At 34.6% G+C, this 25,798-nt stretch overlaps 1 protein-coding gene across 9 annotated transcripts in view; it reads left to right on the top strand.

Annotated features, from left to right (window-relative positions):
- Zgrf1 (zinc finger GRF-type containing 1) overlaps nucleotides 1-25,798 on the top strand; it is an 86,243-nt gene that overhangs the window by 50,824 nt on the left and 9,621 nt on the right. For 7 of the 9 annotated variants that reach the window (XM_046458988.2, XM_046458983.2, XM_046458985.2 and 4 more), the window contains 8 exons: nucleotides 4,449-4,592; nucleotides 5,860-5,974; nucleotides 7,898-8,160; nucleotides 9,983-10,142; nucleotides 14,858-14,935; nucleotides 15,375-15,522; nucleotides 19,002-19,129; nucleotides 20,727-20,850. In XM_046458988.2, the coding sequence (XP_046314944.1) occupies nucleotides 4,449-4,592; nucleotides 5,860-5,974; nucleotides 7,898-8,160; nucleotides 9,983-10,142; nucleotides 14,858-14,935; nucleotides 15,375-15,522; nucleotides 19,002-19,129; nucleotides 20,727-20,850 (1,160 nt within the window). The remainder of the gene's footprint in view (nucleotides 1-4,448; nucleotides 4,593-5,859; nucleotides 5,975-7,897; nucleotides 8,161-9,982; nucleotides 10,143-14,857; nucleotides 14,936-15,374; nucleotides 15,523-19,001; nucleotides 19,130-20,726; nucleotides 20,851-25,798) is intronic. The other 2 variants (XM_058583762.1, XM_058583764.1) reach the window with 2 other exon arrangements.

Here is a 25,798-nt window from a genome sequence, read left to right on the forward strand (position 1 = left end):
ACTAGTAATATTTGGAGTATCATCTGCAGCTGGTTCCAGTCCACAAACTTACTAGTTTTCAACAGAGGGAAACAGCTACTTCAGTATTTAAATCACTTATGTCATTAGGCAAACTTGTTTAGTTATTTTGTCTTATTTATTGCAAGACTTTCTCAGTGAAGAAACATTATGTTGATGCTATGGTTTAGATGAGAGGTGTTCCTCAAAAGCTCACATGTGAGACAATGCAAGAAGGTTCAGAGGAAAAATGATTGGCTTGTAAGAGTCTTAACCCAATCAGTGATTTAATCCTTTGATAGGGATTGACTGGTAACTGAAGTGGTAGGGTGTGGCTGGAGGAGGAGGGAATTGGGGCGTGGCTTTGGATATGTATTTGTATCTGGCGAGTTTCTCTCTGCTTTCTGATCACCATATGAGCCACTTTCCTCTGCCATATTCTCCCTTCATGATGTTCAGCCTCAACTTGAGCTCCAGGGAATGGAACGGGCTTTCTATGGACTAAGACCTCTGAAACCTTGAACCCTCAAATAAACTTTTCCTCCTCTGCAATTGTGCTGATCAGATTCTTTAGTCACAGCAGTGAAAAAGCTGACTAAAACAGTTGATTTGTTGAATTACATTCTAGCACAAGTTACTTATGGCATACAATTACGAACCATTCAGGTCAGGCTACTTTGAGTAGTGCTAATGTAACTTTGGAGTTAGTGTGGATCTATTTACTATCTATCTTTCTCTGACTACTTTTTATAAAGTTCTCACTTTTGACTGGGGATATAGCTCAGAGGCAGAGTACTTGCCTAGCATTGGCAAATTCCTGAGTTTTAACCCCAGCACTGCAAGAAATAAAATAATGAAATAAAATTCTAGGCTCTGAGTTTTTTTCCCTTAAATACTTGTGACCTACAAAAACTACAATTTCATATGTTTTAACCTAGTAATTATGTACTTGGTTGTCTTCTTGAATCCATTGTTACTGTTGAAAACTCTGAGGGTACTTTGATTCTTTCTTTCTGTTATTTGTTCTTTTGGGATGGAAACTTTAAAATTTTATCTATGATTTTACCTTTATTTCCTGATAATTGTGTCTAAATGTGGATTTTTCATTTTTTTTTTCTTCTCTTGGCCACACTATAAGACTTTTAACTCTGAGGTTCTTTATCTTTTTTGTAATTCTGGAAAATTGATCTTTATTATTTCTTCAAATAATCTTCCTTCTTTGTATGTCTTTTATTATTCAGATGTTAGCACCTCTGAATTTATCCTCTAGCTTGCTTAACTTTTATATATTCTGTGTTTTAGTTTTTCCTTCCTTCTGGGAGAATCCTCAATAAGGCTTTCTTTTTAAAATTTTTAATAATAAACTTTAACCTAAATATATTCAAAGCAATATCATTTCAATGTGTAATTAATGTAAACATTATGAGCTATTTCATGCTATTTTATTTTTTCATACTGCTTTTCTTTCTGGAAATTCATATGAGGGAAGACCAACCCCAAACTTGTCAGCTTCAGTGAGTTCCAGAAATCAGGGGTGCAGTTGAACTATAGTGTGGAGAGACCTAGCCACCAGAAAACCACAGTCACCCATGAAATAACCCATAAGGTCAAGTGTAAACGGTTTGGTTCAAGGGAAAAGCAACATTAAATAGAATAATATTTTTGTATTACAAAATTCTTTAGCCCTCAGAGTTTGGAGAAATTGAGGTGGGATGGAGAATGCCCTGTGATCAGTTAGTTACCACCAGTTTTTGTCTGCTCATTACAGCACAGTGCTTTTGTTGTTGCCATGATTTTTCCAGAGTATATTATGCCGCAGTCCGGCTGCAGCAAAATAACCGGGGGGTGACGAACGACTTGGGTACGTTGATACAGCAGGAGTAGGAGCCGTTTATTGCAGGACAGGAGCAGTATTTATACATTCCACACAGCTTATCTAATTAGCATAAACTAGATACATCAGTCAACCAATAAGGAATCTCCACACTTAATAGCTCGCTTTTGTTACTTTTCAAACCACTCCCTCTGGCATTTTGCCAGGCACCATCCAGACTTGTTTACAAACTCTAACATTCCCCTGGCTAAATGCCAGGTGTTATTTTGACTTGTTTACAGACTCTAACAATATTAGTCAACTTTCTATCACTGTAATGAAATACCTGAGAAAACTGACTTATAAAGAGAAATGATTTATTTTGTCTCATTGTTTTGGCAGTTCCAGTCTGTGATCAAGTGGCTTCATTGTTTTGGGCCTCTAACAAGACAGCATATCAAGGCAGGAGCACACAGAAAACATAAACTATTGACCTCCTGAGCCAGAAAAAAAAAAGGATAGACGAATCCTGTTGTCAAAATCTGCTTTAGGGGCATGCCCCCAATGACCTAACGATTTTCCACTAGGTCCTACCTCTCAAAGGTTCCACTACTTCCCAGTAGTACCACCCTGGCAACTAAGCCTTTAACACATAGACCTTTGGGGAACATTCAGTATCCAAACTGTAGCACAGAGGATTTCTAGACCAGAAATGTGAATTAACTTATGGATAGCAAGGTACTATTTGTTCCAGGGCATTGGGGCCTGGGGAGAGGGCCAGTGGAAAGTAAGAACAGAATCTTAGGCTGGAGTTGTAACTCAGTGGTAGAGCACTTGCCTAGCGTGCACAAAGCTCAGGGTTTCATCCCAGCACCAAATACACACACACAAAAAAAGGAGGAGTAGTAAGTGGAAGAGGACAGAATCATCAGTGATACACTCTAGGCACTCCAGTTCAAAACAACATTCCAGCTCCATAGGGTTTCTCTACTTCTCTCTCTATTCCCTGCAGGAAGGGAGCCAGCAATCATTCTAGTTCAGACTCATTTTTTCCCCCATTTTAAAAATTTGTTCTTTTTAGATATACATGATAAATGTATTTTTGACATATTATACATGCATGGAGTATAATTTATTCTAATTAGGATCCCATTTTGTAGTTAGTTCAGCCTCTTGATTAGAAATTTTACTCCCCTAAAGTAGTTTCTATGATCTGAATGTGTCCCCCTCACAAATTAATATATTGAAACTTAAGTCCCATGAAAGAAATATCCCAGGGGCTGGGATTGTGGCTCAGTGGTGGCAAGAGTGCTTGCCTAGCATGCAGGGACATTGAGTTCCATCCTCAGCATCACATAATTGTAAAATAAAGATATTATGTCCACTTAAAACTAAAAAAATAAAAAAGAAATATCCTAGCCCCTTTGGTCCCTTCTGCCATCTGAGTACATGGCCTTCTGCCCCTTCTACCATGTGAGGACACTGCAACAAGCACCATCTATGAAACAAAGAACAATCAATCTAAGGTATTTGTTCAGTGGGCAAAGATTTTTTGAGTAAGAACTCAAAAGCATGGACATCTAAAAAAAAAAATAGACAAATGTATTATGTCGAACTAGAATCTTCTATATAGCAAAGGAAACAATCAAAAGAATGAAGAGACACCCTATAGTATGGGAGAGAATATTTGCAAACCATATATCTGATGAGGAATTAACATCCAAAATATATAAGGAACTAGAACAACTCAGTAAGAAAACAAATTTATATGTCTATACCATGGAATATACATCAGTCTCGAAAAAGAAGGAAATTCTAATATTTGTGATAGCATGTATGAACTTGGAGGGCTTTATGCTAAGTGAAATAAGCAGACACAAATTTGGCAATGTTATATATGAATCTTAAACAATTGAATTTAGCTGGGTGTAGTGGCACATGTCTGTAATCCCAGCAACTCAGGAGGCTGAAGCAGGAGGATCACAAGTTCAAACCCAGCCTCAGCAACTTAGCAAGGCCTTAAGCAACTCAGGTAGACCCTGTATCTAATGAAATATTAAAAATGGCTGGGGATGTGGCTTGGTGGTTAAGCACCCTGGGTTCAATCCCTTGTATAAAAACAAAAACAAAACACACCCCCACCAAAAAAAAAAAAAAAAAAAAAATTGAATTTAGAGAAACACCTGATGGTGGTTTCTAAGAGCTGAGAGATACAGAAAATGGGGAGATAGTAGTCAAAGAGTGCTAACTTACTTATAAGCAAGTTCTAGAGATCCTATATACAGCATAACTATAGTTAATAATAGCATATCATGTATTTGAAGTTTGCAAAGGGAATAGATTTTAAGAGTTCTCACTATACATACACACACAAAAATAACTCTGTCAGGTGATGGACATGTTGATTAGTTAGATTGTTGAAACCATTTTACAAGGTATACTTATGTGGAAATATCACGTTGTGCCTGGGATCATAGCTTGGTGACAGAGCATGTGCTTGGCGTTTGTGAGGCCCAGGGTTCTTTCCCCAGCAGCCTACTTACCTCAAGAATACATGTCATACAACCTAATTAATTATGTACAATTTTGTGTCACTCAGACCTCAATAAAGCTGGGGGTAAAATGTTTGTTTTTTTAGATGATCTTTGGGTGATTTCAAAAACCCTAGACTTTGAACTGGATACTTTTATTGCATGCAGTGCTTTCTTTGGACCATCATCTCTCAATGAGGTGGAGCTACTGCCCTTGAAAGGTTATTTCCCTTCTAATTGGCCTACTAACAGTAAGTATTACCATGTGTATCTTAATTTGTATTTTAAAAGGTTGATAGACATATGATGAACTTTGAGCACTAATGCTAACTAACTGTGTGTGGGATTGTTTAAAGCCAACAAACCGATGGTGTTTAAAGCTATAGTGGTTTCTCCTATTATATGCAATGAGTTTCTGAAAATGTGTATGAAAATTTAATACATCATTATTTCTGGGGTTCAAGTCCCATAGGGCAAGCAATATAATGAAATCTTGAATCTTCATTTAAGCATTAGGTTAAAGTTGAATTTTATAAGTTTATATTTGACTTTTTAAAAGTACAAACAATAGGCGTACAAATGAGAATTTTTTCAAAGAACTTCTTGCATCAAGTTCTAATCCTTATGGTTTATTTGAAAATATATTTAGTGAATAATTTATTTTCACCTTGGGAAGGTCCTGAAGATTTTAGGTTGAATTGAGCCAGAAGAGTATGATTTTTGCTTTGAGAATATCTTATTTGTTTTGAAAAATTATTAATAAGGCAGGCTACCCACCAAATTTTTCTTGTAATAAAGAAACTTTTAGTAAGTTGAATTCATATTTAGTTCTATGAATCTGTAAACTTATCTGTACATTTTGATCTCTTAATGATTTCTAATAGTTGAATTTGGTTCATAACTGATCCAGACAAAGCATTTAATGACATATTCATATTATTTCATAGTTGCTTTTAGATTTTGATTTTTCCTTTTTTAACTGAACAAACCTAGTCCAACCAGCATAAATCTAATAAAAAACTAATAAACGTTTATCCTTCTCATATGGAGATTTTCATATTTGTTGCAGTTATTTACTTACCAGTATCAGCATGCTAATTTCCTGTTTTCCATATATTTTAATAAAATAATTAAGAAAGACATGCAAGAGAATATTTTAAAATTACACAAGTACTTCCGTACAGCTCAACTGGTATGCTGATTAAAGAGAACTGCTGGCCATCAAGCAGTGCCTCAGTGCACTAACTCAAAACAGGTGTTCTTATTCATTTACTGATATGCAGAACTCTAAATTTGATTTAAGTTATGCAATTTATGTATACTCATAGAAAGAGAATGAGTAGATAGCATAGTAATTCAATGGATAGAAGTTCACAGACATTTCTGCATGTACTTAAAGGTTTATTTTATGTCATGATTAATTTAATAGTTGAACTCTGAGGTATAAAGACATTTAATCCAGTTTTTTATGTGTCATTTTATTTTCATCAAGTGTTCATTTTCTCATCTTCTTTATAGCAGTGGTCCATGCATTATTAGTTTGTAATGCCAGCACAGAGCTGACGACTTTGAAAAATATTCAAGACTACTTTAATCCAGCTGCTTTACCTCTAATGCCATATTTGTTAACAATGTAAGTCATCATTTATCTTTGGGTTGTTGGTATTAAAAAATGATAACTGAAAGTGAATATAAAAATACAATAAAAGTACATTATTTAAATTTTACAAATAAAAGTTTAATTATTTTTTAGAATATGAAATTACTGTCATTAATTAGAAGAGAAAGGGGGTAGGGGACACAGTTCAATGATAGAATACTTTCTTAGCATGCACAAGTCCCTGAGTTCTATCTCCAATACATCCCCCCACACAAATAAACAAAATTTGAAAAAATAAAAAGAGAAAGGGAAATATGCAAAATTTACCATTTATTTATTTATTTATGTATTGTGGTTTGGGCTAATAAATAAGTACTGTGAATTTTTTCTCTGTATCAAGGGATAATATTCTAAAGATCTTTGGAGTGATGATTTAATAATTCATCTATAGTTTGATACTGTATATTATTTGGCATTTATAAGAATTATTTTACAGCTTGCATACAGTGCATATGTCAATACTGATTTTATTCTTTTTTTTTTTTTTTGGTACCAAGAATTAAACTCAGGGGTGGTTAAGCACTAAGCTACATCCTCAGCCCTTTTAATTTTTTTTATTTGAGAAGGTATCTCACTGAGTTGCTTAGGGCCTTGCTATTTGTTTTTTTTTTTTTTTTAATATTTTTAATTTTTTATTGTGGGTTGTTCAAAACATTACAAATTTCTTGACATATCATATTCCACACTTCGATTCAAGTGGGTTATGAACTCCCACCTTCACCCCATACACAGATTTCGGGCCTTGCTGTTTGTTAAGATTGGCTTTGAACTTGTGATCTTCCTGCCTCAGCCTCCCCAGCCTTTGAGATTATAGGCATGCCCCACCAACTTGACTTGATTTTATTCTTTGTTTTTTAATTTTAATTTTTTTTAGTGTTTATTTATATGCTGTGCTGAGGATCAAACCCAGGCCCTCAAACATACCATGCAAGCACTTCAGCCCTGATTTTATTCTTAACATTACCAGTTAATTTTTCAAACACCAAGATCCTTTTTAAAAAATGGAAAGTTATAGTGTCCTAAATGCATTCAAATAATAGAAAAAGTCCATTTTTCCAATTTGGATTGTTATTACTCATTTGGAGTGTTTTGCTTTTCTCATGCCAATGAAATTCTAGGTAAAACATATCCTTATGGATTACTATATGTAGTATGATAATCTGACTTGGATCTTAGAGTAGAATAAGATATTGAAGTTAGGAAACATAAAATGTGAAAGAAGACTGTAGTTTAATAGTAATGAACAAATGTTGGTCTTTTGGTATTGACAAATATTTCTTGGCACTGTAAAAAGTTAACATAAGGGGAAGAAGTGGGTGAGGAATATTTAGGAATACTCTGTTATCTTTGGAACTCCAGCAAATAAAAATTCCAAAATAAAAAAATTATATTAAAAATTGCAAGTTTAATTAAATTTACTTAAATATTATATTTCGTAATATCCTAGTCAAAACAAAAGAGATTTATGGTTAATTAAAAAATATCCTTATGGTTCCATTATTTTTTTGTGCAATTGAAATGAATTGAACCTTTATAGAAATAGAAATAAAAGCATTTATATATTTTCAGTTTTACCTGAAATAAACACTGTTAATTATCTGATTCTTAACAGTGCTGAGTTTTGGGGAAACATTTTAATATTTGTATATATCTATCTGTATTTGAAATAATTAACTTCCTCATGTTGTTGAAGATTATATAAAGTAATGTGTAAAATATGTAGACTCACGACACAGATAGGAAATATTGAACAAAGTTTAGTCTTCTTGCACACTTCTCTAAGTTGAGGCTGGTATCCATATGTCCTCCCCATCTTACCCACAAAATGTTTTCTGTGGTGTTTATAAAATGAAGGCCAGTTGTGAATAAGTTTGTGATTTGTTGCCTTTTTACTAGGTCTCCGTCAACTACAGTTAGCAACAAGAGAGAAAATAAGAGAAAATTTATCCCACCAGCCTTTGCAAATATCAGTACAAAATTTGAACTACTTAGCCTGGGAGAAACATTGCAGTTAGCTAGTGAGTTAATTCAGACACACAAGTTAAACAAGGACCAAGCTACAGCTCTAATTCAGATAGCTCAAATGATGGCATCCCGTGAAAGTGTTGAAGAAGGGAAGGAACTGCACACCCATACCCTCCCTATCACAGTCATACATGGTAAGAAGCAAGAAAACAGTCCTAGTAAATATATTTTTATGTAAACTTATATAAGGTAATCTTTTCGTAATATCCTAGTCCAGAATAACTGTGAGTAAATACTTTTAAACTTGAACCCAGAACCCACTTGAGTAAACTGTTAAATTAGAGCACATCTGACTACCTTGAAACGAAAAATTGGTAGCATATCTGATGAATGGTCAGCATTATTTAGTCATTGCTAAAGAGTCCAGATTGGTCTAGATATCTGTGTATTCTTCTGTTAGACTGGACTTCAATCCTTATCAGCAAAGCTTATATTCCTACTCTGTTTATTCTTTCATCTTCCACAGCAGCTATTCCAGAACTTCCTTGTTCTCATAACCCCATCCTTGCCCCTCCTCCACCCCTCTGAAATTGATCTTGCCTCTAAAATAGGAATTAAATTTGTAACAGAAACTTCTTTTAATGTCCTGAGCTCCTTCAATTTACGTAAGTTTAGACTCATTCTTACCCTTTTTTTTTGCTCTGTCCAGGTGAAGGGAGCTCTATTTTCTTTTATTCAGAATTAATACCTTTCTCTGTATTTTGGCTTCTGTGTAGCTCATTTCTCCATAGGTTAGTTCTCTACTTAATCTTCTACTTTCTTACTGTTTATCTTTCCACATCAGAACAATCACTGAGGTGGGTCCCATCTGACTGCTTGCTATCCATCCTTCATAATGATTTTCTCCTTCCAGTTTACTTGAATCCACACATTCCAGTCCATCATCAGATCTCCACGTGGCCTACTCGGTGGAGGGTAGTCTCTAGAGCTAGAATTCTGCCTTTGGCTCTTTCATTTATTAGCTATATGATCTTGAACACATCACTTATCTCTTAGCTTTAATTTCCTGCTCTGTAAAATGGAAATGATAACGGCATCTACCTCAGAGGGGTGGGGGATTAAATAACTCAACGTAAGTGAATGCTTAGAACAGTATCTGGCACAATGGAATACGCTTAGTAAATTTAGTATTTATTACGTTGGGATTATCTCACACAATTTTCTTATTGATCCACCTTTAGGTTTCCTTTCTCTGTATTTGTTTATTTATTTATTTTTTCTAATACTACCGCTGAGCTATGTACACAGCCCTTTTTGTTTTTATATTGAGACAGGGTCTGAATAAGTTGCCAGGGTTGACCTTTAACTTGCAATAAATACTCCTGCCTCAGACTCCATTAATTCCAGAGTAGCTGGGATTAAAGGCATGCACCATGATGCCTGGCTCCAAATAGTGTTTTCAAAAACTATCTGAGGGCTGGAGATGTAGCTCAGTGTAGGGCACTTGCTAAACATACACACACACACACACAGACAATTTGATAAGTCAGTTATATTGCTTAAAATCCTTCAATGACTTCCACTAACCTTTAAGATTCAGATTTTTCAGTCATAAAAAACATATGTTTAACCTCTTGTGATTTGTCCCTTGCCTCATCTCTTGCCTGTTTGCTATTTATAGAAATTCTTAAAGTTCTTTTACAAAATTTTTAATAGCTACGAACTCTGTTGTAACATCCCCCTCTCCACCAAAGGAGATGTTCTTCTTTCTCTGATCCCATAACAGTGTTACCATATTCTTTTGTATTATCTCTTTATCTGCTTATCCTATTAGGTTGACTGTGGTCTCATTAAAGGTAGAAGTATTTTGTTAATTATTTAGTCATTCCATAGTGGGCAGTCAATTTTTTCAAATAATTAAATAAAGGAGAATGTGACAGATTAAATATTTCTTGTACTTTCAGTAATGTGTTTATTATATCACTTTAATTTTTTCTCTTTCTTTAAAATAATTAGGTGTTTTTGGAGCAGGGAAGAGTTATTTGCTGGCAGTGGTGATTTTGTTCTTTGTACAACTATTTGAAAAGACTGAAGCTCTTACAGTTGCAAATACAAGGCCATGGAAACTTCTGATTTCTTCTTCCACTAATGTAGCTGTTGACAGAGTACTTCTTGGGTAGGTATGACAAGTGTATTTGAGTAGCTGATGTTTTAGGTTATTGTTGAGAGAGGCAATCCACCACAGGCCCTGAGTTTCTATGTACATCCTTGGTGGGTATGCCAAGTACTCAAGGCTATTGTCTTATACCCAGAAGCTAGCATCTGTGCTAAGTAACAAGCTAAACTATTAATTAATAAGTAGGATTGGGCTGGGGATGTGGCTCGAGCGGTAACTCGCTCGCCTGGCATGCACGGGGCGCTGGGTTCGATCCTCACCACCACATAAAAATAAAATAAAGATGTTGTGTCCACTGAAAACTGAAAAATAAATACTAAAAAAAATAAGTAGGATAAAATCAAATACCAAACCTGATAATTTTGGCATCAAGATGAGATATTCATGGGCCTGGAGGTGTAGCTCAGTGACACAGCACTTGCCTACCATGTGTGAGGCACTGGGTTCCATTCTTAGCACCACATAAAAATAAATAAATAAGATATTGTGTCCATCTACAACTTAAAAAAAATAAAAAAGATGGGGTATTCATATAAAAATTCAGTTTCAATTAACACGCAGGGCTACATTGTATTGCGGGGGAGGTAATCCACCGTGGGCATTTCTCAGGGTAGTCTTTATAGCAAGCAGTTTTAACTGATGAGTTAATATTATCCTTCAGGACTAAGAACTTGCCTACTACTTGTTTTTAAAGATAGTGGATCTCCCATCTCAGTGTTCTTGTCCTCTAACTCAATCCACTGCAGGTGCAGTTATCCATGGGGATACTCTTCATCTTCCTATGAAACTTGGGGACAAAGGGATTCAAATACTATGATATCCACATTGCTTTCTGTGCCATGGGTAAAAGTCCTTTCTGACCCATGAATCTTGGGTCTGTTACCTTAGAAGTAGACTAAAATCTCAGAACCAACAGTCTGGGATTCAACAATATCTTATTCATCTGCCTTAAAATATGCACTATTAACAAAGCTGAACAGTTTAAGTAGATTATGTTTTTAATTTCAGTGAGAGGGATCCAAAGAATACAGTAGCATTCTATTCTGCAGATATCAAATTTTTGTGATTGCATAAGATTTTAAAAATGCAAAGAAAATTACACAGAATATTTTACATTTTTAATTTTTCACCAAAAAACTTTGTCATTTTATGAGTTTTAATAGGAGAAATAATCCATTATTTACAAGTCTAGTCTTCTTAAAAACTAACTTTGTTTTCTCTCTGTTTTTATGGTACTATGGATTGAACACAGAGCCTCAAGCATGCTGCTAGACAAGCGCTCTTCCACTGATCTACATCCTGAGTCCTAAAAATTTAACTTTTATAATCACATAAATTAATGCTATGGTTAAAATATGCAGATTTTGTAGTTTATATTTTGTTACATTTCTTCACAATTTTTTTTTATACATGTACACTTTCTAAATGTGGGATCTAACAATATGCAGTGTTCTGTGTCTTTTTTTTTATTTAAAAGTTATTTCTCTGTGGCATTACATCTTAGAAAACATAATTTTTAATAATTCTATTATATTCAGTGATTTTCTTGTACCATTTAAACAATTTTGATCAATAAGTTCTTTCCAAATTTTTACCATTATAAATTATATTGTGGCAATGATCCTTCAATATAGATCTTTATCATACTCTGATTCTTTCCTTAGGAAACAAGCCTAAGCCAAGAATAAAAGATGGGAACATATTTAAATTTTTTAATAAATTTTGCAAAATTGCCCTTCAGAAAAGTTCTACCATTGTGTAGATTTATGAGAAATTTAAGAGTAGCTGAGTATGACATTGTTACTTTTAAGATACTGAGAAGTTATCTGGGGACTACACAGGAAAGAACATTACATTGCTAAACCTACAATAAAAATATCAGAGTAGACTGTTAGAAAACCAAAAAAAAAAAAAAAAAAAATCAAGAAGTTAGAATGAAGGGTAAGTACTAAATACTAAAAGGAAACACTTAAAAGAGATTCTTTAATGTTTGAGTCTTTAAAAAGGACCTGAGAAATGTAAGTCTGTAATTAGAATTGTTGCCTCAGCCACAGATAGGCTGAACCTATGTATCTCTTCACAGTAAGATAACATTTTTGTTGTGCATTTGAACAGACAATATATTTTGTTATTGTAATGGACAGGATAGGACAAAGTTTCTTGAGAAGAAATGAAGAAGTATGGGTAAATACACATACGTTTTACCCTGTGGTAGCAGTAGGTTGAGGATACTGTGCCCTTTATTGTTACAGATTTAACATAAACATATTAAAAACAATGTAAACTAGTATTTCAGACTGAAAGTAGCTGACTTCTTTATAATGAGGACTATGAAAAATTAAAAAAAATGATATCTATTTATGTATTGACACTAAATAAATTTCTTCATAATTATTATTTTTTTATCACCTGATTTAATGAAATGTATAAACCAGAGAAATGTTAATGTAACAGGTTATTTCTAATAAAACTAAGATAAATACTTTGAAAGACTCAATAAAGGCAAGCTGGCAGAAATAAAATACCAGAAATAAAATCAAATTAGGTGCTGAGGAGAAGTGGTAAACATTTGATGGAGAAAATATAAGCCTAAAAGAATCCTTCACTGGGAGTGTTTCCCAGATGATGATGAGTAGTTTATTAGTTCTAATCAGTTATACATGACAGTAGAAAGTTCTTTAATTCATTGTACACAAATGGAGCAGAATTTTTCACTTCTCTGGTTGTACATGAAGTAGAATCATACCATTCATGCTATCATACATGTACCTAGGTTAATGATGTCTGTCTCATTCCACCATCTTTCCTACCCCCTTGCCCCTTCTCCCCATCTCCTTTGCCCCATCCAAAGTTTCTCCATTCAGCCCATGACCCCCCACCCCATTATGGATTAGCATCTACTTCTCAGAGAAAACATTTGCCCCCTGTTTTTTTGGAATTGGATTATTTCACTTAGCATGATATTCTCCAACTCCATCCATTTACCTGTTAATGCCATAATTTTATTCTCTTTTAATGCTGAGTAATATTCCATTATGTATATATACCACAGTTTCTTTATTCATTCATCTATTGAAGGGCATCTAGGTTGTTCCACAGTTTAGCTATTGTGCTGCTATAAACATTGAAGTGGCTGCATCCCTGTAATATGCTGTTTTTAAGTCTTTTGGATATACACTGGGGAGTGGGACACCTAGGTCAAATGGTGGTTTTATTTCAAGTTTTCCAAGGAATCTTCATAATGCTTTCCAGATTGGTTGCACCAATTTGCAGTCCCACCAGCAATGTATGATTGTGCCTTTCCCCCTCCATATCCTTGCTAATACTTATTATTGCTTGTATTCTTGATAACTGCCATTCTGACTGGAGTGAGATGAAATCTTAGTTTTAATTTGCATTTCTGGGGCTGGGGTTGTGGCCTAGCGCGTGCGAGACCCTGGGTTCGATCCACAGCACCACATAAAAACAAATAAAATAAAGGTATTATGTCCAACTACAACTAAAAAATATTATTTTTTAAAAAATTTGCATTTCTGTAATTACTAGAGATGTTGAATCTTTTTTTTATATATTTGTTGATCGATTGTATATCTTCTGAGAAGTGTCTGTTCAGCTCCTTAGCCCATTTATTGATTGGGTTGTTTGTTTTTTGGTGTTATTTTTGAAAACTCTTTTTGGAGGGCTATAGTTGCTTTCGTCCTCCAGGTCTTTAAATTCTCACTTTGAGGTGGTAGAGGTGTCTTAGAGGATATGATATTTATTGAGCACCAACTCTGTTCTTAGCAAACAGCTATAGCTATAAGTAAGAGGGACGGGTAGATGAAGGTACCTTCCGCACAAAGCCCTAGTCATGGATAATGTATATAGGATAAGATCATAGCCTGTGGACATATACAGGCCAGCCTGGTTTGAATCATGGCTGAATTCACTTTTTAATGATGTGGCCTCAGTAAAGTTATTTTAACTTTGAGCTTCATTCTCCTCATCTCTTTTTTTTTTTTTTGATAGCAGGGATTGAACCCAGGGGCACTTAACCACTGAACCACGTCCCCAGCCTTTTTTTATATTTTATTTAGAAATGGGGTGTTGCTGAGCCTGGCTTTGAACTCTCAATCCTCCTGCCTCAGTCTCCCTAGCCACTAGGATTACAGCGCCGCTGTGCCCAGCCATTGACCTAATCTTTAACATGAGATAATGTGTAGAGCAGTAGTGAGTATTAATTGAGATAACATATATAATGAAGCTCTTCTTCTTAAATCTTGATGCTAAATATATGATATCTGTTGCTTTCCATATTACTATATTCAGGGGTAATTTTATTTGTGACAAATACTGACATTGGTGTTTTACAAATATTAAATGAGCCCTCAGCAGAAAATAATAAATATTTAAAAAATCTCTATAAAATGGCACTGGGGATGTAGCTCAGGGGTAAAAACACTTGCCCAGCACGCACAAATCCCTGGGTTTTATCACAATCACTGCAAAAGGGAAAAAAATATATATATTAACAGAAATCTCTACAAAATGTGTTTTATAAAAGAATTCTTTTAACTGTGTAGCATTTACTTGATTTGACTTTAGTAATTTTACATTAAATTATATAACCCTAAAATATACTGTTATACAAATAAGTTTTAATATAAGTATTATATGAAACCTAGTTTTATATTTCATCTTGTAAATAATATCTATTTTATTTTGTTTCTTTAAAGCCTTCTCAGCCTTGGATTTGAAAAGTTTATCAGAGTTGGGAGTGTAAGAAAGATTGCCAAACCAATTTTACCTTATAGGTAAGATGCTAAATTCTGAAAGCCACAGGATATTCAGAGAATTATGATAATTTTAAATAATTCTTACGTTAAATTTGATTTTTAAATAAGAGTGGAAAGCCTTATCTTTTCATTGGTTAGCTTAGAAAGTCTAATTAGAAAATCTAACTTAGAATATCAAATCTATATTTTGCTGTTTTGTGATATATGAAAAATGAAATAAAGAGAAGTACTCTTTTTTACTGGGCACTGTGCACACCTGTAATCCCAGGAGCTCGGGAGGCTGAGGCAGAAGGATTACAAATTCAAAGCCAACCTCAGCAATTTAGCAAGACCTGTCTCAAAATAAAATATATAAAAAAGGGGTGGGGATGTGGCTTAGTGGTTGAGTGCCTCTGGGTTCAATTCCTGGTAGGAAAAAAAAAAAAAGAAGTACTTTTTTATGTAATTCTTTTTTTAGCTTGCATGCTGGTTCAGAAAATGAAAATGAACAGTTAAAAGAACTACATGCACTAATGAAAGAAGATCTGACCCCTGTGGAAAGAGTCTATGTAAGAAAAAGTATTGAGCAGCATAAACTGGGGACCAACAAAACCCTGCTGAAGCAGGTAAGGGGAAATAGCTTTAGTTTGCTTCTTAATTTATAGACACTACTCAGATTCTCCTAATTTCTGTTAATGGAAGAATATTTTCTTCAGTGAAACACACTGACATGGTAGCTTAGATTCAGTTAGGTTTGTATATCTGTAACCTTGGATGCAGTTGACCCAGTGCATGTTTTATGTTTGCCACAAAGCAGTCTTCAAATTTGTGAACAGACTCTATTTACTAGGCCTGAGTCATTCTTTCTTCTTCTTCCTATTTGCATATCTTTTTATAAACTTGAACAGGAAAGAGAAGAGTTTTGGAATAGATTCCTGGCATGTTCAATGAAATTGGTTTTTCTAGAAGTAAAGAAAAGTTCTGACTATGGGCAAATTATCAAAGTGAAAATTTGTCTTTGATGCTCTCCTAGAAAGCCAAGGCTTTCCAGGGCCTGACTATATCCAAGAATCCAGGAGGCACAGACACTTGCTTCCAGGCACTGGGAGCCAAAATTGGCCACATAGGATTCCAAGCTTTAACAAGGAGCATCATCCTCTTAATCAAGTTCTCATCAGTGTAGCCTGGGCATTAGCTGTTACTCCCCCAGTAGTAATAGCTTTCTCCTGTGAAAGGAGAACATAGGGAAAAGAAAGGAAACTGGAGAAAAAGAAAACTGTTGGTTTCCTGGACCACACAAACATTGGTCACTTTCTGCAAGACATCCTGCTTTTGAGACCCTGTATTAGATAATTGTTTCTAAAATACTACTTAATAAATAAAATATAATTATCAATACTTTTTTGGTGTGTGTGTGTGGTACTAGGGATTGAGTACCAGTGCAGCTACCCTCTACCCCTGAGCCACATCCCCATACCTTTTTTTTTTTTTTTTTTTTAATTTCAAGGCAGGGTCTCGTTAATTTTTCCACACAGGCCTTAAGCTTGATGATCCTCCTTTGTCAGCATCCTGAGTAGCTGGGGTTATGGGACTATGCCAACATGCCCGGCAAAATTAAGACAACAGCTTTTGACTCTACAGGTCAACTGGTGTTATCTCAGCTTTGGTCTCTCATTCTTAGAAAACTGCCCATGGCATGCTTTATTCAGAGGTGGAAGCAGCCATCAGCCCCAAGGCCTTTCTTTTTGTGCAACCAAAGAAAGCACATTGCCAACAGGTTACATAAGTGAGCTCATGCTTACAAGCAGATGCTTATGAACTTGACTGCATATGCTGAATCAGGGTGCTCATGACCTTGGCTTTACACTAAAAACATAACCTGCTGGAAGACTCCACAAGGGACCCTAACTATAGTCTTCTTGGGTTTGCCCTACAGCATGATAGATGTTCTCTTGACAGATGGCAGTAGTCAACAGAGGATAAATTAGATCACATTTAAAGCTTCTATTCACATCATATCTGCCAATATTTTATTTCTTATAACAGGTCATATAACCAAGTTCAACCTCAATGAGGTAGGGAAATACATTCTGCCTACCTCTCTAGTGGGAAATACTGCAAAGCCACACAGCAAAGGGTATGGTTATGTAAGACTAATCTCATGGGGAGGAAGGGACATATTGGGAGTAATAACCAGTACACAAGTTTTGGGTCTAAAAGTTCTCAGAGGACTTGAGACTAACTTTTTGTGATCTGAATTTTAGGGTTGACTCTGGACCGCTTTCTCTTTAATTCTAGAGGGGCTTAGTTTGTCTGTGTTCAGCGAATACAAATTAACCATTTATGTAATCTTCTTACCATTTTACTCCCCCAATATAATAATGATATATCAGAATAACTGCTAATGGTTTCTTTGGTAATTTTCTAAATAAAAGTCCAGTTATAATAATATATTGCTCATTGCTATTACCTATGTACAATGAAAACTATTTTAGAGGAAGTATTTTAAAAATACTTTGCTAAAATTTCTCAGTCTAATAAAGCAATCAGGCCTGACACATTTCTAAAGTGATATGTCTTTACAATAAAACTCATTTATAAAAATGCTTCATAATTACTTACTACCCCTGGTCAATAACAAAATCTCTTCTATTGTCTGAGTCTCAGTAGTATAATAATAAATTAAAAGATAAAAGTAATACAATTCTTTAAAGAAAAATCATAATTAGGCTTTTTGTATTTATACATGTAATATATATTTGTATGTATATTTCATGTATATATTTGTGTGTGTATAAATATGTGTTTGTGTGTGTGTGTGTGTGTGTGTGTGTATTTCCCCCCCCTCGACTCCCCCAATGCTAAGGGTTTAACCAGGGCCTTGCTCTGCAAGGGATCTACCACTAAGTACATTCCCATCATAGATGTTTCCTTAAATTAAAGCATTAAAAAAATGCTTCTTGATTTATAAACTTAAGATCCTTATTTAAAAGTTGTTAGATGTAGTTACAAGAGTTAGACAACAAATGATATTTCAAAGTGGTGCCAAAAGCAAAATATGAGCTTCAAGGATTGAACATTCTGAAAGAACTGAATAAATCCTGTGGAATTTCTAATATAAGTATGACTTTAGGATGTTTGTTTTGGGGATTTTTTGTTGTAGTTGTTGGTTTTTGCAGTCTTTGGGCCTTGTGCATGTTATGTAGGTGCTCTACCACTGGTCTACATCCCCAGCCCTTTGTTTCTCTTTTTGACAAAAGAAGGTAAACCTGTTACAGAGCTATTTTGTGTAATGTTATTTATTAAGAAAATTAAGTGTTTATATTATTTTCTTATTTCATAGGCTTTGTGGAAGCAATATGTAATTTGTAAATCATATTTTTGTAAATCACATTTGTTGAAAGAAGAGATGATCAGTTTATATGGATTGCCCTTGCTATGAGGAAGTGTAATTGTACTTGAGATTATTAGAAGGGAATATGCATAGGGTGTATATATACATATTTATACTCATATACACAAATTTATGTACTCATGTATGTGCATGTGTACAGCTAATAAGCTACAAGACCAATGGCCACATCATTTAAACAATTCAACGATTTTTCTATTTAACTATAGAGATTAAATATTAGATTTTCAGGCTTTTTGCTTGAGAATAATGGCATTCTGCTTAATATTTAAGATTTGCAAGATTCAAATATACTAAAGGCTACAAGTACCTAGTGTGCTTCAAGGTTAAGCAGAGGATATTTTACTAGCATGTTCATTGTTCTTTGTGAAGAACTTTGGCCTCTGTTGTCATAATGCATGTTGTATTGTTGAAGCTCATCTAGAAGGTAAAATACATCATCCTTGATGTTTTTTAAATCATTGATTTTTATAATACCTTCCTTCTGGATATCAAACTGGACCTTTTATTTGTTCATATTAATGGGCTTTTAGTTAAGTAGCCTATATTCTGTGATTTCCATTTTGTATTGGGAATAATAAAAAATGTAGAAATAAAATGATTTTTGATTTTAGCCTACAATTTCTTTGGTAAATATATTCTCTTATTTTCTTTTAATAGTTGTCAACTAATAGCATTTTGATTTTAATAAAGGTTCGAGTAGTTGGAGTTACCTGTGCAGCCTGCCCATTCCCATGCATGAATGACCTTCAGTTCCCTGTGGTTGTGCTGGATGAGTGTAGTCAAATAACAGAACCAGCCGCTCTCCTTCCCATTGCAAGGTAACGTAAAAAATTCCAAAAGAACTCACATGTCAAAATTATTTCAAACATTTTCTGAGGGCTGGGGATGTGGCTCAAGCGGTAGCATGCTCGCCTGACATGCGCTCGGCGCTGGGTTCGATCCTCAGCACCACATACAAATTAAAGATGTTGTGTCTGCCGAAAACAAAAAAATAAACATTAAAAAAATTTTCTCTCTCTCTCTCTCTCTCTCAAAAAAAAAAAAAATTTCTGAGTTCAAACTCCTACCAAAATTTTGTCAAAATTCCTAGCAATTCAAGTACATAGACATATTTTTAAAAATAGTACAGAGGCAAACTTTTTTTAAGTAAATTAAATGCATCAAAATTTTGATAGTGTATAGTTTAGAAATTTGAATCACATAACCCTTAAAGCCTTGAGAGCCTTAGTGCTAGGATTCTCCTAGGATGTTACAGATTTCTCTACCAGATTAAAAGTTCCTCTTTAGTCATAGTTTGAAACCAATTCCAATGAAGAATATCTTTTAGTTCCCTTACTCAGATATAATTCAAGTGTTTAGATTTTGAAAATATTTTTTGGGTTATGAAAGAGTATAAAAGTTTATAAAGAAGAACAAGTTGAAAACGAAAATTTGTCTCCTAAAATTTAGAAGACTATGAAATTTTCTAAGCTGTCCTAGCCAAGAAAAACATTGTGCTTTTAAAGCATCTTTAGGGGAAGGGGATATAGTCTAAACCACAAAAAAAAAAAAAAAAAAAAAAGCATTTCTTCTTGAGGAATCCTACAGATAGTAGAAAGAGTACCAGATTAGGACTCAGTAGGCCTTGCTCAGTCCCCAGTTAATAAGAGAGTAGGGTACCAGCTGTCAGAGTTTGCTTGGGAATTGGGATGTTCCTGAATCATGGGGGTTTGGGTTTTCAAACTATGATAGTCCAAGGCAAACCAGAATGAGTTGGTCACTCTACCCAGGAGCCAGGGGTGGAAGAATCATGAGGCCCTGGGTGAGAACAGTGGGGTAATATAGCACCTACTGTATACTGAATACATTATTACTTTATTTAATCTTTATAACAGCCATGCAAGATGTTATTACTGATAAGGTTAGTGGTAAGAATACTGAAGCATAAAGAAAATAAATAAATCACTATGTCCATAGAATATTATACAGTTAAAATTTGAATAATAGCTTTCTTTACAAAGCTTGGATTCTTTCCCACTGTATCTTACTCCTATTTAGAAAGACTGCTTCTGAGAGCCTAATTTACCTCACCTCTAAAACAAGCAAAATCAATTATAAGAAAGCTTCTAATTCTAAGAGTTTATGGATTCTAAAAATAATTGTTTTCTGTATGTATTCTCTGAAATACTAACTCCATGAAGAGAGAAGGGATATTCCTTAGGGTTTATTTGGAAAAAAATAAGTTATGCAAAAGATTCTTTAATGGATAACATTTCAAAGCCTTTAATCTACTTTTTAGCACTATTAGCCTTATCAGGTCTCAATACACATCTTAGGATTTTTATTTTTAAAATATGTTTTGGAAAATCCAATAAATGTTGTCAATATACTCTTTTTCTCATTGCTTAGATTAATTTTTGAAATTTTGTTTTTAAGGTTTAAATGTGAAAAGCTGATTCTTGTTGGAGACCCCAAACAGCTGCCTCCTACTATTCAAGGTTCTGATGCAGTTCATGAAAATGGATTGGAACAAACTCTTTTTGATCGACTTTGTATAATGGTACATGTTGTTAAGTACTTTGAGCGTTATCACACATGATTATACATGGTACAGCAGAATGGAAATATTAGAAAACCTGGTTCTTTTTCTTAATTAGTTTATAATTGGAGTAGCTTAAAAGTACTTGTCGTGACACATGACTAAACCAATTAGGGTCACTTCATGTGAACTGGGCTGGCATGAAATAATAACACACAAAGAAATACCTTTTTCTTTGGATTCTGTGATGGCCCCTCTGACCCAACTCCCACAAAAGAGGCAAGGCAGGCAAGAAAGAGAGAGAATGCGCCTCAAACCCAGGTTTTATTAATGGGGGAGCTAATCCATGGAATATTCTATCCAAAAAAGGGCAAAAGGGTAGGATTACAACAAACAGGTCAACCCCATCCGGTGACGCCCACTCCCCGAGCTACAACTTTCTTATCCAAGCAGAGGTAAAGTCCACGTGCATTGCAGGGTGCAATACCAAACCAGTTCCTCTTTACTCAGGATTTAAAGGTGTGTGCATAGCTCCTGTTCAAGGGGGCTCCCCAGACAAGTATCATCTTAAATATACCTAGAATCCTGTGATTTTAACATGACTTTATAGAAAGGATATTTTCCCTATGTACTTCAGTAGTGGGTAGTAAGTACATTGCTCTTGCTTTAAAATGTAAGAAACTTTTAATGCTACTGTTATCCATGTGGAGCTCTTTAAAAAATAATTAGTATATTTTAAAATGGAGGGGAAATTCAAATAACATAAAAGTAAATAATTCAAATTCAAATAACATGAAAGTGAATAATTCGGTGGTGTTTAGTTCATGCATAATGCTGTACAACCATCACCTCTTTCTAGTTCCAGAACTTTTCCTTGTCTTATTTTAGCAGTTATTTTCCTCTTCTCCTGCCCCCTGGTGATCACAATTCTGCTTTCGGTCTATATGAATTTGTCTATGCTGGATTTTTCACATAAATGGAATATGCAATATATGATCTTTTGTGACTGGCTTCTTTTACTCAGTACAATGTCTTTGGGGTTCACCATCTTATAGATCAGGACTATGTTTTACTTTTTTTCCCTATAGTACATTTGTGTTGTACAAGCATCACCTATCCATTTCCACAGCTTGTTTATCATCTCAAACAAAACTTTGTAATTTTTAAGCAATAATTCTCTATTCCCCCTCCCCAACTCTCTAGCTGTAACCTCTAGTGTACTTTCTGTCTCTGTGAATTTGTCTAATCTAGATGCCTCATGTAAAAAAAAAAAAAAAAAAAAAATATATATATATATATATATATATATATATATATCCTTTTGTCTTTGACTTATTAACTTAGTATGTTTTCAAGATTCATCCATGTTGTACCATGTGCCAGAATTTCATTCCTTTTTTAAGGCTAAATAACATTCCTTTGTATGTATATTCTACATTTCGTTATAGATATTTGGGTTGGGTTTCCACTTTTTGACTATTGTAAATAATAGTGAACTTTTATTTATATTTTATTTTATTTATATATTTATTTATTTATAGCTACTGTGAACTTTGGTGTACAAATATCTGTTTGAATCCCTGCTTTCAGTTCCTCAGTATCTGCCCAGAAGTGTAATTCCTGGGTCATGTGATAATTCTGTTTCACTTTTTGAGGGATTGTCAAACTGTTTTTCATACCAGCTACATTTCTTTTATGTTCTTGGTAGTAGTCACAAAGGTTCCACTTTCTCCACATCCTCTGCAGTGCTTGTTATTTTCTATTCACAATAGCCATCCTAATGAGTGTGAAGTGGTATTACATTGTGTTTTCCCAAATGATGGTGATATTTAACATTTTCCATGCATTTATTGGCCATTTATATATCTTCTTGAAGAAATGCTTATTCAAGTCCTTTGCCCATGTTTTAATTGGCTTTAATTCTTGTTGAATTGTAGGACTTCTTTCTGCATTCTGGATATTAATTCCGTATCAAATATGTGATTTGCAAATATTTTCTCTCATTCTAAAAGTAGTATTTTCACTTTATCATAGTATCCTTTGATGAACAGTTCTTATTTTTGATGAAGTCCAATTTATATATATTTTGTGTTGCTTGTGTTTTTGATGTCATAGCCACAAAATTGTTGCCAAATCCAATATCATTAAGATTTCCCCCAATGTTAACTGTTTTTTATTTATATTTAATTTTTCATCTGCATTATCTATGGAACCTTTCTCTTATATCAGAAATTTAATTTCTGTTCTCTTACATTTCAATTTCAAATTGCTTTGAGGTTTCTTTTTTTTTTTTAATAGGAAAAGGAACATAATAAATTTTACATGTTAAGGCACAGAAGTGTGAGACTTCATCATTGAATTTTAAGTTGAGTTGTAGTGACTTTTTTGTGAAAAAATTATATTTGTTCTTGGCTTCCTTTAGTTAATTAGTTCTTTTTTTAATATTTGTTTTGTAGTTATAGATGGACAAAATATCTTTATTTTTATGTGGTGCTGAGGATTGAACCCAGCACCACATTGAGCACTCTACCTCTGAGCCTCAACCCCAGCCCCAGTTAATTAGTTCTTTAAAGTTATTGTCTTGAAAACCAATCTATTTCTTTAGTGTTGAAATTTCCCTTTTATTATCTTACTTCTGAGATTGTTTTACTGGATTATATTTGGATTTGATACTAATGTTTAAACACTTATGGACATTTTTCTTCTGTTCCTTGGTTATGCCTTTGTCTAAGATGAATTCCGAATGTATCAGCTATGATTTGAATGTGTCCCCCAAAGTTCATGTGCTGGATATTTGATTTGCAATGTGGAGGTGTTGGGAGGTAGGACCTTTTAGAGATGTTTAGGTCATGAGGGCTGTATCTGAATAAATGGATTAATGCTATTATCATAGGATTGGATTACTAATATAAGGAGTATGCCCCCCTTTGGCACCCTGAACCCCTCACCCTCTTGCCTTCTGTCATGGGAAAATGCATCAAGAAATTGTTCACTGGAATCCCAGTGGCTCAGGAGGCTAAGCTGGAGAATCGAAGTTCAAAACCATCCTCAGCAAATTAGTGAGGTCTTAGATAACTTAGCAAGACTCTGTCTCAAAATAAATAAAAGGGCTGGGGATGCGACTCAGTGGTTGAGTACCCCTGGGTTCAATCCCTGGTAACCCCCTGACACCCCCAAAAACTGGTTGCTCACTGGATGCTGTAACTTAAATTTGTATTTTCTGGCCTCCAGAACTATGAGAAGTAAATTTCCATTTATTATAAATTACCCAGTCTCGGATAGTCTGTTATAATAGCACAAAGCCAACAAAGACAGTATTTTGGTGGGGGAGGGAAGCTTTTTCAGATTTATATTCTATATTCTCTGTATTTCTATGATACCCTGGTGGCAGAAGGGTTTAAAGTTGGATTGAAAGATAACTAGGTTAAGAATGTATATACTATCTTTTTTTTTCTTTTGGGGGGTACTAGGGATTTAATCCAGGTGCACTTTACCCAAGGGCCCTTACAACTAGCTACATCCTGAGCCCTCTTTATTTTTAATTTTTATTTTTTAATTATTTTAGATATCATGACAGTAGAGTATATTTGGACATATTATATATACATGGAGTATAACTTATTCTAATTAGGATCCCATTCTTGTGGTTGTATGTGATATGGAGTTTTACTAGTGGTGTATTCATATACAAACATAGGAAAGTTATATCTGATTCATTTTACCATCTTTTCTATTCCTATCCACCCTCCCTTTCCTTTATTCCCCTTTGTCTAAACCAGTGAATTCCTATTCTCCCCCTGCCCTTAATGTGTGTTAGCATCTAAATATCAGAGAGAACATTTGACTTTGGTGTTTGGGATTGGCTTTTTTCACTTAGCATGATAATCTGCAGATCCATCCATTTACTGGCAAAATTGTAAAATCATTCTTTTTTATGGCTGAGTAATATTCCATTGTGTATATATACCACATTTTCTTTATCTGTTCATCTATTGAAGGGCATCTAGGTTGATTCCATAGCTTAGCTATTGTGGACTGAGCTTCTACTAAACATTTACATATCAATGTGTCAATGTAATATATCCATATCAATTAACTGCATTAGTGTAGTATGCTGATTTTAAGTTCTTTGGTTTTATACCAAGGAGTGAGATAACTGGGTTAAATGGTGATTCCATTCCAAGTTTTCTGAGGAATCTCCATACTGCTTTCCAGAGTGGTTGCACCATTTTGCAGTCCCAGCAGCAATGTATCTTATTTAATAAAAAAAAATTTTTTTGGTATTGGGGATTGAACTCAGGGGCACTCAACCACTGAGCCACATGCTCAGCCTTATTTTGTATTTTATGTAGAGACAGGATCTCATTGAGTTATTTAGTGCCTTGTCAATGCTGAGGCTGGCTTTGAACTCCAGAACTTTGTATGGAGGCTATAATCCCTCAGCCTCCCGAGTTGCTGGGATTATAGGCGTTCACCACCATGCCCGGCCAATGTATTTTATTTTGAGACATGGTCTCACTATGTTTCTGAATCTCTTGCTGAATTTCTGAGGTTAACGTTGAATTTATGATCCTCCGTCTTAGCCTCCTCAGTCACTGGGATTACAGGCATGCGTCACCACAGCTAGCCATATGTGATGTCGTTATTAGTTTTGTTTTTTTGTTTTTTGGTACTAGGGATTGAACCAACCTAGGGGCACTTAATCACTGATCCACATCCTGAGCCCTTTTTAATATTTTATTTAGAGACTGGGTATTGCTGAATTTCTTAGGATCTCACTAAGTTGCTAAGGCTGGCTTTGAATTCAAGATCCTCCTGCCTCATCCTTCTGAGCCACTGGGATTACAGGTGTGCACCACTGCACCCAGCTGTCTTTATTAGTTTATGTGTGCACTCTTGTATCTAAGGTTGGTTTCATTAAATATACTGTACTAGAATTCACTCCAAGTGGTTGGATTTGGGGATCTCT

Source organism: Marmota monax, unplaced genomic scaffold (genome assembly GCF_021218885.2).
Source record: "Marmota monax isolate L192 unplaced genomic scaffold, Marmota_monax_Labrador192_F-V1.1 WCK01_AAM20220418_F8-fsc00002, whole genome shotgun sequence".
In the NCBI taxonomy this organism is placed as follows: domain Eukaryota; kingdom Metazoa; phylum Chordata; class Mammalia; order Rodentia; family Sciuridae; genus Marmota; species Marmota monax.